This window comes from Hyperolius riggenbachi, chromosome 1 (assembly GCF_040937935.1).
Source record: "Hyperolius riggenbachi isolate aHypRig1 chromosome 1, aHypRig1.pri, whole genome shotgun sequence".
Lineage (NCBI taxonomy): Eukaryota > Metazoa > Chordata > Amphibia > Anura > Hyperoliidae > Hyperolius > Hyperolius riggenbachi.
In genome coordinates this window covers 354,946,867-354,960,146 of record NC_090646.1, presented here as the reverse complement: position 1 = coordinate 354,960,146, position 13,280 = coordinate 354,946,867, and the positions used below count along the sequence as shown (strand labels likewise).

Below are 13,280 nucleotides of genomic sequence, written 5' to 3'. Positions count from 1 at the left end.
TACTGCTACCGGGGGATCCAGCGCTGGAACGAGGGATCAGTGATAGGAGTTGGAAGGCTCTATAGGACCCAGAGCCTTCGCTACCCTTAGGTAAGTATCTGGTTGATTTTTTTTTTATCTCAGTTCCCATTCACTTCAAAACAGAAGGTATATGCAATTATTCAGGTTGGAGTGAGTATATGAGGTCTCCAACAATGCATCACTGAATATGCAAATCATCTCTTTGTTGTCCCTGTAAGTTAAACACACCTCCAGAACCGCTGGAATGCAATGATGTGTCTGCTTGTTAATTGTACAGAGCCACAATAATCCAACATGCATACAGACTGGTCGGATTGGTTGATCCTCATCAGTGCATGGCATGGATTAATGTGGCTCTATGGGGTAGGACTTGAAGCACCCAGAGTTACAGATTACCCAGCAAGCTCATGGTGAAATCAGGGGCCACTGTACACACACTAGATTCTCGGCATAGGTGGCTCTGTCTGGCTACCTTGGCTGAGAACCATCTAGCAAGTGTGCAAGGTTTTCAAAGCCAAGGTAGGTGTTTTTTCCCCTAAAGTTACAATGTATAAACTTATATGCTTTTTTAGCCATACAAAAGAATGGGGAGCATTGAGATAAATGCATGAATTTCTAAAATTTCAGGGTTTGATCTCTTGACATACCCTACAAACTTTAGAGTTTAGCCAACTAAAGTAAAAATATGATAACTGATGCAATGTGCTTTTATATCAACACATACAATATTGTATAAGGGTATTAATAGAAAGCCCCTGGAACCCACAGTAACTTGCTGTGGGCAAAGGACAAGTTGTGAGTGCCATCAGACAGGTGTGAACATTGTGTGACTAGTTGTCATTTAGGAATTCAAGTGGAATTATAGACTGAATGAAATCTAGTCCTAGGATTGTCTCCTGTGTACCATAATTAAAGGGAACCTGAACCTGAAGCAAGTAAAATTATATAAAATAAATGTGATGTACCTGCAAATAAATATTTCAAACTTACCTTGCCGTCAGTTCCTCTCAGAAGCTCATCATTTTCTTTTAAAGAGAATCTGTACTCTAAAAGTCTTACAATAAAAAGCATACCATTCTATTCATTATGTTCTCCTGTTTCTGCCACTCCCTGCTGCAATCATAGCTTGTAATTGACAGTTTTAGGCAGTGTTTACAAACAAAAAACTTGGCTGCTAACCAGCATGTGATAGGCTGAGAGAAGCTCAGTCTGTGACTCATACAGAGCCTGGAGGGGGCGTGGATAGGATGGGTATAACTTCTACCTATCACAGCAGGGCAGCACATTCCTGCCTGAGCCGACAAAGGAAAGAAGATTAGATTATATAACAGAGATAATACAGCCACTGTGCAACTAGGAAAGGCTCCAGTAAGACGGACCACATTAGAACAGGTATAGGAACTTATAGGATAGAAGAAAGAAGGCTGAAAATTTTGCTAGAGAGTCTCTTACAATGATTCCTTCCAGTTCTGACTAGATCTAGTCTGAACTGAAAGCCTTAGGGCCCTATTCCACTACATCAGTTGCTGTCAGTTATAACTGAAAGGACAACTGACGTGCAATGTAATGTCCATGTTTCCCTATGGCTCAAGTGGGTGATATTACAGGTTAACAGAGAGCTGTATCGGGGTCATTGCCATTTTTAAAATGGAGGATGGAGAATTCCAGTGATCACAGTGGACAAACAGGAAGCAGGCAAGGAGAAAAAGATTACTGGGTAGACTATGTGGGAGGTATGTATGATGTATGTATGTTTATTTTGATTCAGTTCAGGTTTAATTTAAGGGAATAATTATACAATGAATAATCAGTAATCAATAATAATAATGCCTGTCACAAGAACCCTAGTGGCTGACCGCGCTTAGCCTTCTAAACGGTGCCAGCGCACAGATCGTGCGAACTCTGGTCGCAGTCAATGCGCAGGAACCGTTAGGAATTAGCCGCAGACAACTCAGAAGGAAGCCTGTGAGACACGGGTGATTACCACTTCACCCACTGGTTCAGAGTAAACTGCCACCACCGCGGTTATCATGGGACCGTGGGGCCCACTAACTGACTGGCTAATCCTGCGAATAAAACGGTTAAACACACGATATTCTGTCTAGCCAACAACAAACAAACAGTAGCGTATCTTCAGAGACCCGGGATCATTTCTGTGTGTGCTGATAAGCAGGGTAGCGAAACAGTGAATGACTTGGGGAAAGTCGTTTATTCACGCAATATAAATAATTAATATATACAGACAATTATGAAAATCAACAATTATTAAAACAGTAATAGCCAGTATGAAAAATAAAAGAAGGGAGAAAAATACTTAGTTCCTGGAAAGATGTCCTTATTGTGGGAAGAATCATAGAGTTCTTGGTTTCAAAGTCCAGAGTTCAGACCAGGTGGATGCCAGCATATCCTCAAGCTGGCATCTCATGAGTTCAAGATGTTTCAGTGTGGAGGACCCTGAGTTTGGGTCCTCTGCCATTCTTATGCCCCTGCTTCAGTAGGAGGGAGTGAGGGCGGGGAGCCATACACCCCCTTAGAAGATGAGATGAGCCCTCCCCTTGTACTGGGGCTAGAAATCATATCTACCCATATATGGGCTCTATCTCACAGAACCGTACAGGTCAGGGCAGATTTATTAACATTTTCAGGTCTGTCTCGATTTACCCAGCGCCCGATACCAGACATGAGGGGTGGGACCCCTGTGGTATCATCAGGCACTTCCAAACTGCCTAACTGGCAGTCCTTACCTCAGAATGTTCTGAAACTTCCTCAGAACCAGCACCGGGGCTCATGCTACACTTCCCCCACGTTTGGCGAAGCTGCCATCTCAGGAACCCCAGAAATATGACAGATCTGGGAAGTTATGGATTTGCTATGAGACTCAGGTTATTCCCAGGCAAAGGCTCTTTGAAGTTTGGAGCAGCCAGCGAGGTGTCGCCTCCCCTGCTGGGAATGAGCCAGTGGGTCTGGCTTTTAGCCCAACTAGATTGCTTCTGCCATGATGCTTGTCACCTTATACCTGATGGATGGGCCATCAGCACAGCTTGAAGCCAGGGACTCTCTGGGGCAGATTAGGCTCAGGCTCATTAGCATATCAAAAGAGCCACCCAGCCTTTAGGATGGTGCTCTCTTTGCTAAGAAAAGGACTTCAGCTGTCCCTACACACTCAACCCAGATTGTACCGTTTTGAAGCGCAATCGATGCAGGGAATCGAGTGCGATTGCTTTTTCTTCACGGGCGGTTCCAGGACGCGCCTGCGGCCCCGGAACCGTCCGTGACAGCCCTCCCTGGGGAGAAGGCAGATAGACATTCATCAGCAAGATGTGTGTCGTTGCCGCTAATCTGCGAGATCTGATCTAGTTCCCCGTTGGCGTTCTGGGGTCGGCTGCCCGCTGCGTGTCGGCCAACCTGGCTGACGGGTCTCGGGTTGCCGGTGCGGCGGGAAAACCTATTGGAGCCTGTGGCTCGGTTCCCCTGGACCGGGCGCGGTCTGCTTCCCTCAGGGTTGACCCGACATGGACCGTTCTGGACAGGGCGTTTGCGCCACTGCAGTCGGACGTGGTGTCTGCCGGGACTGCTGACAACGGGCAGTGGGTTGGTTAGGTCAACAGCCAGCCCACGCGGGGTTCCCCTGCTAAGTGGCTGTGGACCTAAGGGAACCCCGCGGGGATCCCTGGACCTTCCCAGCTCCTGACAGACGGCACATGCTCTGCAGTAGTTTGCTACATCCCTGTTCATCCGGGGCCAATAAAACTGTTTCCGAATACCGGCAAGTGTCTTGCGGACCCCTGAGTGCCCTGTCAGAGGATTACCATGTGCGGATTTCAGCACATGTCCCCTGAACGCACTCGGGACCACAAGCCATTTGGTATTCGCGTGGGATCTACCTGTAGGGGGCTGTACAGACTCACTGTACAGTCTCCCACCTTCCCAGTACACCTTGAAAGCGGCCCCGTCTGCGAGGGGCTCAGCGGCTTGCTGCCTGAGCACCTTCAGGCTTGGGTCACTTTGTAGTGCGGCTGAGAATACGGCGCTGTCAGTTTCAGCCAACTGGCTCATGTCACACGAGGCCAGCGGCTGAAAGGTCTCATCCCTGTGGTCAGAGGAGGGGGAGGAGGCCGGAACCCCCTCCACCTGTTCTGAGCTCGGGTTCTGAGCAGTGCAGCTGCGCGGTACTGCTAGCACAGGTACACTGTCAGAATGGCACAGACGGACATTACTCAAATCATCATTGCATGCAGTAATGACATTGACAGGTATAGACATTTTTTCATTACAGACAGGTTGTACAGTAAACTCAGGTACAGTTACAGCATCATCACAACAAACAGTCTGTACATCAAACTCAGGTGCCTTTGAAGCAGGCACTATTGAACCTGGTACCCTTGAACTGGGCACATTCAACCCGCCTCCCCCTGGTGCTCCCCCAAGTGTATAAAGTACCTGGTGGTGGGCGGAGAGTCCGTCTCCTCCCGTGAGCGACAAGGCGGTCGTGGCAGGTTCATAGTAGGACACAAGCTTGCCCAAATCAGTCCCCAGCAACACAGGGACTGGGAGATCCTTCATAACCCCAACAACCCTTTCTTGGATTCCTCCCACTCCCCAATCCAGCTTCACTGTCGCGTGGGCTATGTGAAAAAGGGTGCCCTCTACTCCAGTAAGGGCAAGGGATCGGCTGGAGCTGATGCTCTCCTTTGGCACAAGATGTGAGTGAACTAACATGATGTCAGCTCCGGTGTCTCGAAATCCGGTGACAACTTTGCCGTTCACTCTAACAAGTTGCTGCTGGTCGGTTCGGTCGCGGATTTCCTTTCCGCGGGCAAACAGGACAAAATCTGATGATCCAGGCTGTGGTTCGCTGGCGGGTTGCCTCTGCTGTGGGTGAGGTACAGGTGATGCAGATGATCCAGGTGCTGGTGGTGTCTGTCTCCGCTCCGGACAGTCGAATTTCATGTGTCCGGGCTGGCGGCAGTAGTGACAGGTGACCTCTCCAGGCGCTGCAGGCCTGGGTGCAGCAGCTGCGCTGGGTGGCCTCTGGGGCGGACGGCTCACAGGGGCAGGAGGGTCTGCTGAGGTATTGGGCTGACCTCCTCTCCAGCTGGATGGGACAGTTCTGCGGGTATCAACCACCCGGGTAGTTGCAAAAGTCTCAGCAAGGTCTGCAGCGACAGTTGCTGAAGCCGGCCTGCGTTCTAGCACAAACTGGCGTACATCAGCAGGGCAAATGTTCAGAAATTGTTCCAGGACTATCAAGTCCTCCAGGACGCCATAAGACCCTTTGGTGAGGCCTAGCGTCCACTGGCGGAGTGTGGTGAGCAAGCTGCTGACCACATCTCGGTACGAATCAGAAGACTTTTTCTGCCAGGCCCTGAACTTTTTCCGATAGGCTTCTGGCGTCAGCTGGTACTTAGTAATGATAGCGTCTTTTATAGCAGCATAATCATTATCCTTCTCCGCAGGCAATTCTGCGAAGGCATCAAGCGCTTTGTAGCGCAGCAAAGGTGTCAAATGTCTGGCCCACTGGTCTTGGGACAGACGATACTGACGGCATGCTTTTTCAAAAGACCGCAAGAACAAGTCAATGTCTGTGTCTTTTTCAATATTAGCAAATTTAAATTTTGCACTTACGGGTGGTGCAGCTCCTTCAGCAGGGAGGCTGGGCGGTGAACTCCGGCTGGCCTGTTGCACTTTTGCCATGTTTAGCTCATGCTGTCGTTTCTCCCGCGCCTCTGCGGCTGCAGCAGCAGCGGCTTGCCGCTCCCGTTCCTCCCGCATTTGGCGCTCCTCACGCATGTACTGCAGGTACTTGTCCAGGTCAGTGTCCATCAGCTTTTGTAATGCCTGCTGCATTAGCGGATCAGTACAAACGGACAGTCCAGTACGGGCCGGTTCCAGGCGAGTACTTTCAGAAACTCTGGGATTGGGGTCCACACTGACATTCTCCTGCGTAACTGTTGATGCAGGGCCCTCAGGATGCACAACCTCTGTACGGTCAGGAGTCTCAGTCTCTGGTTCCCCTTGCCTTGAGTCAGATGGGTCAGCCTCTACCTCAGCAGACACATCCAGCTCCTGCAGTTGCTGGGTATCCCATTGAAACAATTCCGTTACCAGGTCCCCTTGTTTCTTGCGGCCGACATCAATGCCTCTCTCTTGGCAAAGATTTTGCAGGTCCGCCAGGCACATTTTCTTGTAGTTCCCGGACATTTCCACGCCAAATAAAATAAAACTTTTGGGGAGGGGTACTGGCTACACAGTCTCTCTGTATATATAAAAAATATATTGCCTTCCAGCTACACCAACGAATTAGTTCGTTTCTCGATAGCGCTAGCGCTATCGTAGATACTTTCAGCACAACACAGGTCCCAACCGCTGCCTAACACTGTCACAGGAACCCTAGTGGCTGACCGCACTTAGCCTTCTAAACGGTGCCAGCGCACGGATCGTGCAAACTCTGGTCGCAGTCAATGCGCAGGAACCGTTAAGAATTGGCCGCGGACAACTCAGAAGGGAGCCTGTGAGACACGGGTGATTACCACTTCACCCACTGGTTCAGAGTAAACTGCCACCACCGCGGTTATCATGGGACTGTGGGGCCCACTAACTGACTGGCTAATCCTGCGAATAAAACGGTTAAACACACGATATTCTGTCTAGCCAACAACAAACAAACAGTAGCGTATCTTCAGAGACCCGGGATCATTTCTGTGTGTGCTGATAAGCAGGGTAGCGAAACAGTGAATGACTTGGGGAAAGTTGTTTATTCACGCAATATAAATAATTAATATATACAGACAATTATGAAAATCAACAATTATTAAAACAGTAATAGCCAGTATGAAAAATAAAAGAAGGGAGAAAAATACTTAGTTCCTGGAAAGATGTCCTTATTGTGGGAAGAATCATAGAGTTCTTGGTTTCAAAGTCCAGAGTTCAGAGTTCAGACCAGGTGGATGCCAGCATATCCTCAAGCTGGCATCTCATGAGTTCAAGATGTTTCAGTGTGGAGGACCCTGAGTTTGGGTCCTCTGCCATTCTTATGCCCCTGCTTCAGTAGGAGGGAGTGAGGGCGGGGAGCCATACACCCCCTTAGAAGATGAGATGAGCCCTCCCCTTGTACTGGGGCTAGAAATCATATCTACCCATATATGGGCTCTATCTCACAGAACCGTACAGGTCAGGGCAGATTTATTAACATTTTCAGGTCTGTCTCGATTTACCCAGCGCCCTGATACCAGACATGAGGGGTGGGACCCCTGTGGTATCATCAGGCACTTTCAAACTGCCTAACTGGCAGTCCTTACCTCAGAATGTTCTGAAACTTCCTCAGAACCAGCACCGGGGCTCATGCTACACTTCCCCCACGTTTGGCGAAGCTGCCATCTCAGGAACCCCAGAAATATGACAGATCTGGGAAGTTATGGATTTGCTATGAGACTCAGGTTATTCCCAGGCAAAGGCTCTTTGAAGTTTGGAGCAGCCAGCGAGGTGTCGCCTCCCCTGCTGGGAATGAGCCAGTGGGTCTGGCTTTTAGTCCAACTAGATTGCTTCTGCCATGATGCTTGTCACCTTATACCTGATGGATGGGCCATCAGCACAGCTTGAAGCCAGGGACTCTCTGGGGCAGATTAGGCTCAGGCTCATTAGCATATCAAAAGAGCCACCCAGCCTTTAGGATGGTGCTCTCTTTGCTAAGAAAAGGACTTCAGCTGTCCCTACACACTCAACCCAGATTGTACCGTTTTGAAGCGCAATCGATGCAGGGAATCGAGTGCGATTGCTTTTTCTTCACGGGCGGTTCCAGGACGCGCCTGCGGCCCCGCAACCGTCCGTGACAATGCCAATCAGTGGGCATTCTTGACACTCACCAAATGATTCTCAACTGCTGAAATTCACTGTGTTAGAGCACTGGGTCATCCCCCTGTTTTTTTTTTTATAGTTTGTAAAGGTGAATATAGGATCTCTAATACTAGATTTTATTGTTCAAGTCTTCTGTATTAGCAGAAAGCATACTTACTCTCCATTGAGAGAAAGAGAAAATTCTAATGTCATCATGCACAAGATGCTTTTCACAGTGTGTCAGATTCAGTGTTCAGTTACGTTTCTATGCGGAGCTGAGCGTTTTGTTATATGACCTAATACTTCCTGAGAGAAGTCGACCAGACCTGACATACATACACAGTTCTTTAGCTATTAAAGATTAAATTATGGTAACTCTTCTGTCGCCCAAGTCTGCTTATAGTCACAGTAACCAAAAAGGTTTCTCATATCAGTCTGGAGGAACTGGGTTAATGCACTTGAATTCCCCAGGGAGCTTAAGCTTAAAAAATGGTTTAAGCTAACACTAGATAAGTCTACACATTCAAATACTTATCTATGTCCTAAATCCTTGAAAAAAAAAAAATCTAACCTGCCAAAGAAACAGCATCTTCTTAATCCTAGCCTTTCATCACACGGTTGAAATGTAAAAGGATATGTTAAACATTATTTATATTTTCTGAAACCCATAGACATGATTACATGCAACCTATGACGTCTCACTGAACAAGCATCTGTTGTTTCCAAAGAATAAGCAAACTGATATACAAAACTTGAAACTGTTTAAGTAAAGCTACAGCCTATGCTGGAATGATTGCACTAAATACTGTAATGGCTATTATGTACTGTTATTAGCCTGTTTTTGCACAACATTCTTTTACCGTATCAGTTCTTCTTCTGTTTGTTTTTCTGCATTATGCTTTGAGTGTGATATGTGATATGATGAGATAAACGTGTGTATCTATAGAGCCAAACATATAAATAAATAGGCTATGTTCCTCTTTCTTTTTGTGCCTGAAAGAGTTGACATTCAGGCATGCAGGTGACAGTTTCTCTTGTGTTGGAACCTTTTCAGACTGTCAGGCCTCATTTCCATATAGCGCGCTTTCATGCACGCTTACGGAAATGCGATTGCGGGGACACCAGACAGTGCATAGACAGCACTGTCTGCCATTCCCATTCAAGCACATGGTTGACTGCATTTCAGGGCAATTGCGTCCGCGATCCCATTCAGTATAATGAATGGGATCGCAAGCTCCGCCCCCCGGTAGTGAGGTGCAACACAGAGCCGCGCAGCTCTGCATTGCAGTGGAAACGAGTCCTAACACAAACCCTAACTAATAAGGATTTACAGCCTTACAACTTTTTTTCCTGCAAACAACAACAGAGTGTAGGCCAGGTGATAGATAAAAAAGGTAAATAGTTCATGTATTTTAGCTATGTGACACTCTATAGGCTGCCATTGAGCAGAGACAATAAAACATTTCCTTTTTTTCCCTTACAGGTTTACTTTAAGTCATTTGTCATGCTTACACAGTGGAGGGCATTCAAACAGTACTTGCACAATTGACCATTCTATAATCTGGCAGTAAAGGTGGCTATACACTTATAGACTGCCACCAGATTCAACCATCAGATAGATCCCTGTCAGGTCAAAACTGACAGGGTTCAATCTGATCTGTGCCACACGCTAGGAACAAAATTTGAATAAATTTCAGTATCAATTGACCGGATACCGATAGTAAAAATCGCTAAGAATATGGCCACCTTAACATTAGCCAATGTGGACCCTGGGCAACTGTACCTACTACACCAGCGCTGGGCAAACTACGGCCTGCGGGCCATGTCCAGCTCGTAGGCGCTGTGAATCTGGCCTGGCGTTGGACAGACAGATTTCTCTCCTATTGTCCTCCCTCTCTCCCTGCAGAATTTGCGAGTGGCCGTTAACGAGAGGGTTAACTCACCTCATTGCTGCTCCCATTGTCATTGTGGCCATGGAGACCCGATGCTGCAGCGATTAGGTGAGTTAACCCTCTTGTTAATGCCCACTCGCAACTCTGCAGAGAGGGAGAAAAAGAGAAGAGGAATGTGGCCTGCGGTACTCAGCCTGTGGCCTGGGCCGCTTAATTTGCCCAGCAATGCACTACAGATTTCCAGTAAGGATACTGGGTGTTGGTACCATCATCACACTTACCTTAAAGCTAGTGATTTCAGACATCTTCTTAAAAACCACATAGTCCCAATCTGTCCTCTAGCTGCTTATTCAATTTCTAGCCGAAAGATAATTTACAAGAAAAAAAAAATAAGGTATATGTTCTAAACAGATTATTTTAACCATAATATATTACAAACATAGCTATAATGTCCAAGTGGAGGAAGAGTAGAGAGGGAGGAAACAAAGTAATGAAGATGGCCATAAATGGTCTATTAAAAGACATTATTAAAAAAAAAAAAAAAAAAAAAAATATTACACAACCACAATTTTTGTTATTCAAACAAAATATACTTGTTAATAATAGTAATAAAAAACCTGTTGAATTAAAATGTTCTAATGTTTCTTACACCCACATGTCTCTACAGCCACACAACCGATATAATGATATAATTACCAACCATGCTGCAGCCATAATTAACGCTGTTTGCAAAAAAAATCCTATAGCTCCTACAACAGAACAGTGATCATCTGTTCTGCTTAAAACAACACAATGCCTGGAGCGTTTTGGTTTATTTGTCAATGTGCGTTTTCCATTTTAAGGTTGTGAGCCACAATAGCAGCGGACCCAAGCCAAACACTTTTTTAATTCAAAAGATTTAGTTGCACCACTCTGACACATACAAAGATAAATAAACACTCCTTCAAGCCGATGAGCATTTCAGTGCATGCTTTTCACCCTCCTCTTTCCATAACTAGGGTTATACAGGTGGCAGCCATTAGCAATTCCTCCATTGCCGGACACCACCTACTCCACCAGTCTGCCGGATTCTGTCCCGACAATATGAAAGGAAGGGAGGGGTTCCTCCAATAATTGTAAAATATTTAATATTTGTCATTATGCAGCTTAAAAAAGGCTGCTATTTATTATTATAATTTAGAAAATAGATTTTATTTCTGAAATCTTGTATGTATAACCACTTAAAGGGAACCTTAACTGAGAGTGATATGGATGTTTCCTGTTAAACAATACCAGTTGCCTGGCAGTCCAGCTGATCTCTGTGACTGCAATAGTGGCTGAATCACACCCTGAAACAAGCATGCAGCTAATCCAGTCTGACTTCAGTCAGAGCACCTGATCTGCATGCTTGTTCAGGGGCTGTGGCTTAAAGTGTTAGAGACACAGGATCAGCAGGCGATTCAGGCAACTGGTATTATTTTAAAAGGAAAAATCCATATCCTTCTCAGTTTAGGTTTCCTTTTAAGGACTGCAGCCTTAAAGAGACTCTGTAACAAAAAAAAAGATCCCCTGGGGGGTACTCACCTCGGGTGGGGGAAGCCTCCGGATCCTAATGAGGCTTCCCACGCCGTCCTCTGTCCCACGGGGGTCTCGCTGCAGCCCTCCGAACAGCCGGCGACAGACCCGACTGTCAGTTCAATATTTACCTTTGCAGGCTCCAGCGGGGGCGCTGTGGCTGCTCTCGGCTCCGAACTACACGGAAATACCCGATCTCAGTCGGGTCCACTCTACGGAAACTTGCGCCTGCGCAGTAGAGCAGACCCGACGGCGATCGGGTATTTCCGCCTACTTCGGAGCCGACAGCCGTCAGAGCGCCTGCGCAGGAGCCAGGAAGGTAAATATTGACGTCATCTTTCTCGGAGGGCTGCAGCGAGACCCCTGAGGGACGGAGGACGGCGTGGGAAGCCTCATTAGGATCCGGAGGCTTCCCCCACCAGAGGTGAGTACCCCCCAGGGGATCTTTTGACGTTACAGATCCTCTTTAAAACCCCTCAAGGATCACACACTTTTTTTCCATTCAGACCATTGTAGCTTTAACAGTTTATTGCTCGGTCATACAACCTACTATCGAAATGAATTTACCTCCTTTTCTTGTCACTAATACAGCTTTCTTTTGGTGCTATTTGATTGCTGCTGTGATTTTTAGTTTTAATTATATTCATTAAAAAAGACATGAATTTTGTCAAAAAAATGATTTTTTTTTTAACTTTCTGTGCTGACATTTTTCAAATAAAATAAAATTTCTATATACATTTTTGTCTAAATGTATTGTGCTACGTCTTTGATCAATAAATAGAGACTTATTGGATTTTTGTTTTTTGTTTGGGTAAAAGTTATAACGTTTACAACCTATGGTGCAAAAAGTGAATTTCCCCAGTTTGAAGCATCTCTGACTTTTCTGAGCACCTGTCGTGTTTCATGAGGTGCTAGAATTCCAGGATAGTATAAATACCCCCCAAATGACCCCATTTTGGAAAGAAGACACCCCAAAGTATTCACTAAGTGGCATGGTGAGTTCATAGAAGATTTTATTTTTTGTCACACGTTAGCGGAAAATGACACTTTGTGACAAAAAAATAAATTAAAAAAAGTTTCCATTTCTGCTAACTTGTGGAAAAAAAAATGAAATCTGCCATGGACTCACCATGCCCCTCTCTGAATACTTTGGGCAGTCTACTTTCCAAAATGGGGTCATTTGTGGGGTGTGTTTACTGTCCTGGCATTTTGGGGGGTGCTAAATTGTAAGCATCCCTGTAAAGCCTAAAGGTACTCATAGGACTTTGGGCCCCTTAGCGTACCTAGGCTGCAAAAAAGTGTCACACGTGGTATCGTCGTATTCAGGAGAAGTAGTATAATGTGTTTTGGGGTGTATTTTTACACATACCCATGCTGGGTGGGAGAAATATCTCTGTAAGGCCTAGTGCACACCAGAGTGGTTCGGCTGCGTTTTGCGATCCGCTTGCAGCTGCGGATACGCTTGGGTAATGTATTTCAATGGGCTGGTGCACACCAAAGCGGGAGGCGTTTTGCAGAAACGCATACTCCCGGGGTGAGGCATTTTTTGGATTGTGGATGCGTTTCTGCCTCAATGTTAAGTATAGAAAAAACGCAAACCGCTCTGAAAAACGCCTGTTCACATCAGTTTTGCCGCCGTTTTTGTTACAGAAGCTGTTCAGTAACAGCTTTACTGTAACAATATATGAAATCTACTACACCAAAACCGCTATACAAAACCGCAAAACGCTAGCTGAAACGCTACAGAAAAAGAAGAAAAAGCGTTTCAAAATCTGCAAGAATTTTGCGGATCTGCTAGCGGGTTTTGGTGTGCACCGGGCCTCAATGGACAATTGTGTGTAAAAAAAAAATCTAAAAATTGTCATTTACAGAGATATTTCTCCCACCCAGCATGGGTATGTGTAAAAATACACCCCCAAAACACATTATACTACTTCTCCTGAATACGGCGATACCACATGTGTGACACTTTTTTGCACT

The 13,280-nt window shown here is 46.1% G+C and overlaps 1 protein-coding gene across 2 annotated transcripts in view; it reads right to left on the bottom strand.

Moving 5' to 3' along the window:
- Positions 1 to 13,280, bottom strand: part of GTPBP3 (GTP binding protein 3, mitochondrial) — a 92,092-nt gene that overhangs the window by 55,360 nt on the left and 23,452 nt on the right. For both annotated transcript variants that reach the window (XM_068234175.1, XM_068234174.1), the window contains exon 2: positions 10,028 to 10,103. In XM_068234175.1, coding sequence (XP_068090276.1) covers positions 10,028 to 10,068 — 41 coding nt within the window. In that variant the 5' untranslated portion in view covers positions 10,069 to 10,103. The remainder of the gene's footprint in view (positions 1 to 10,027; positions 10,104 to 13,280) is intronic.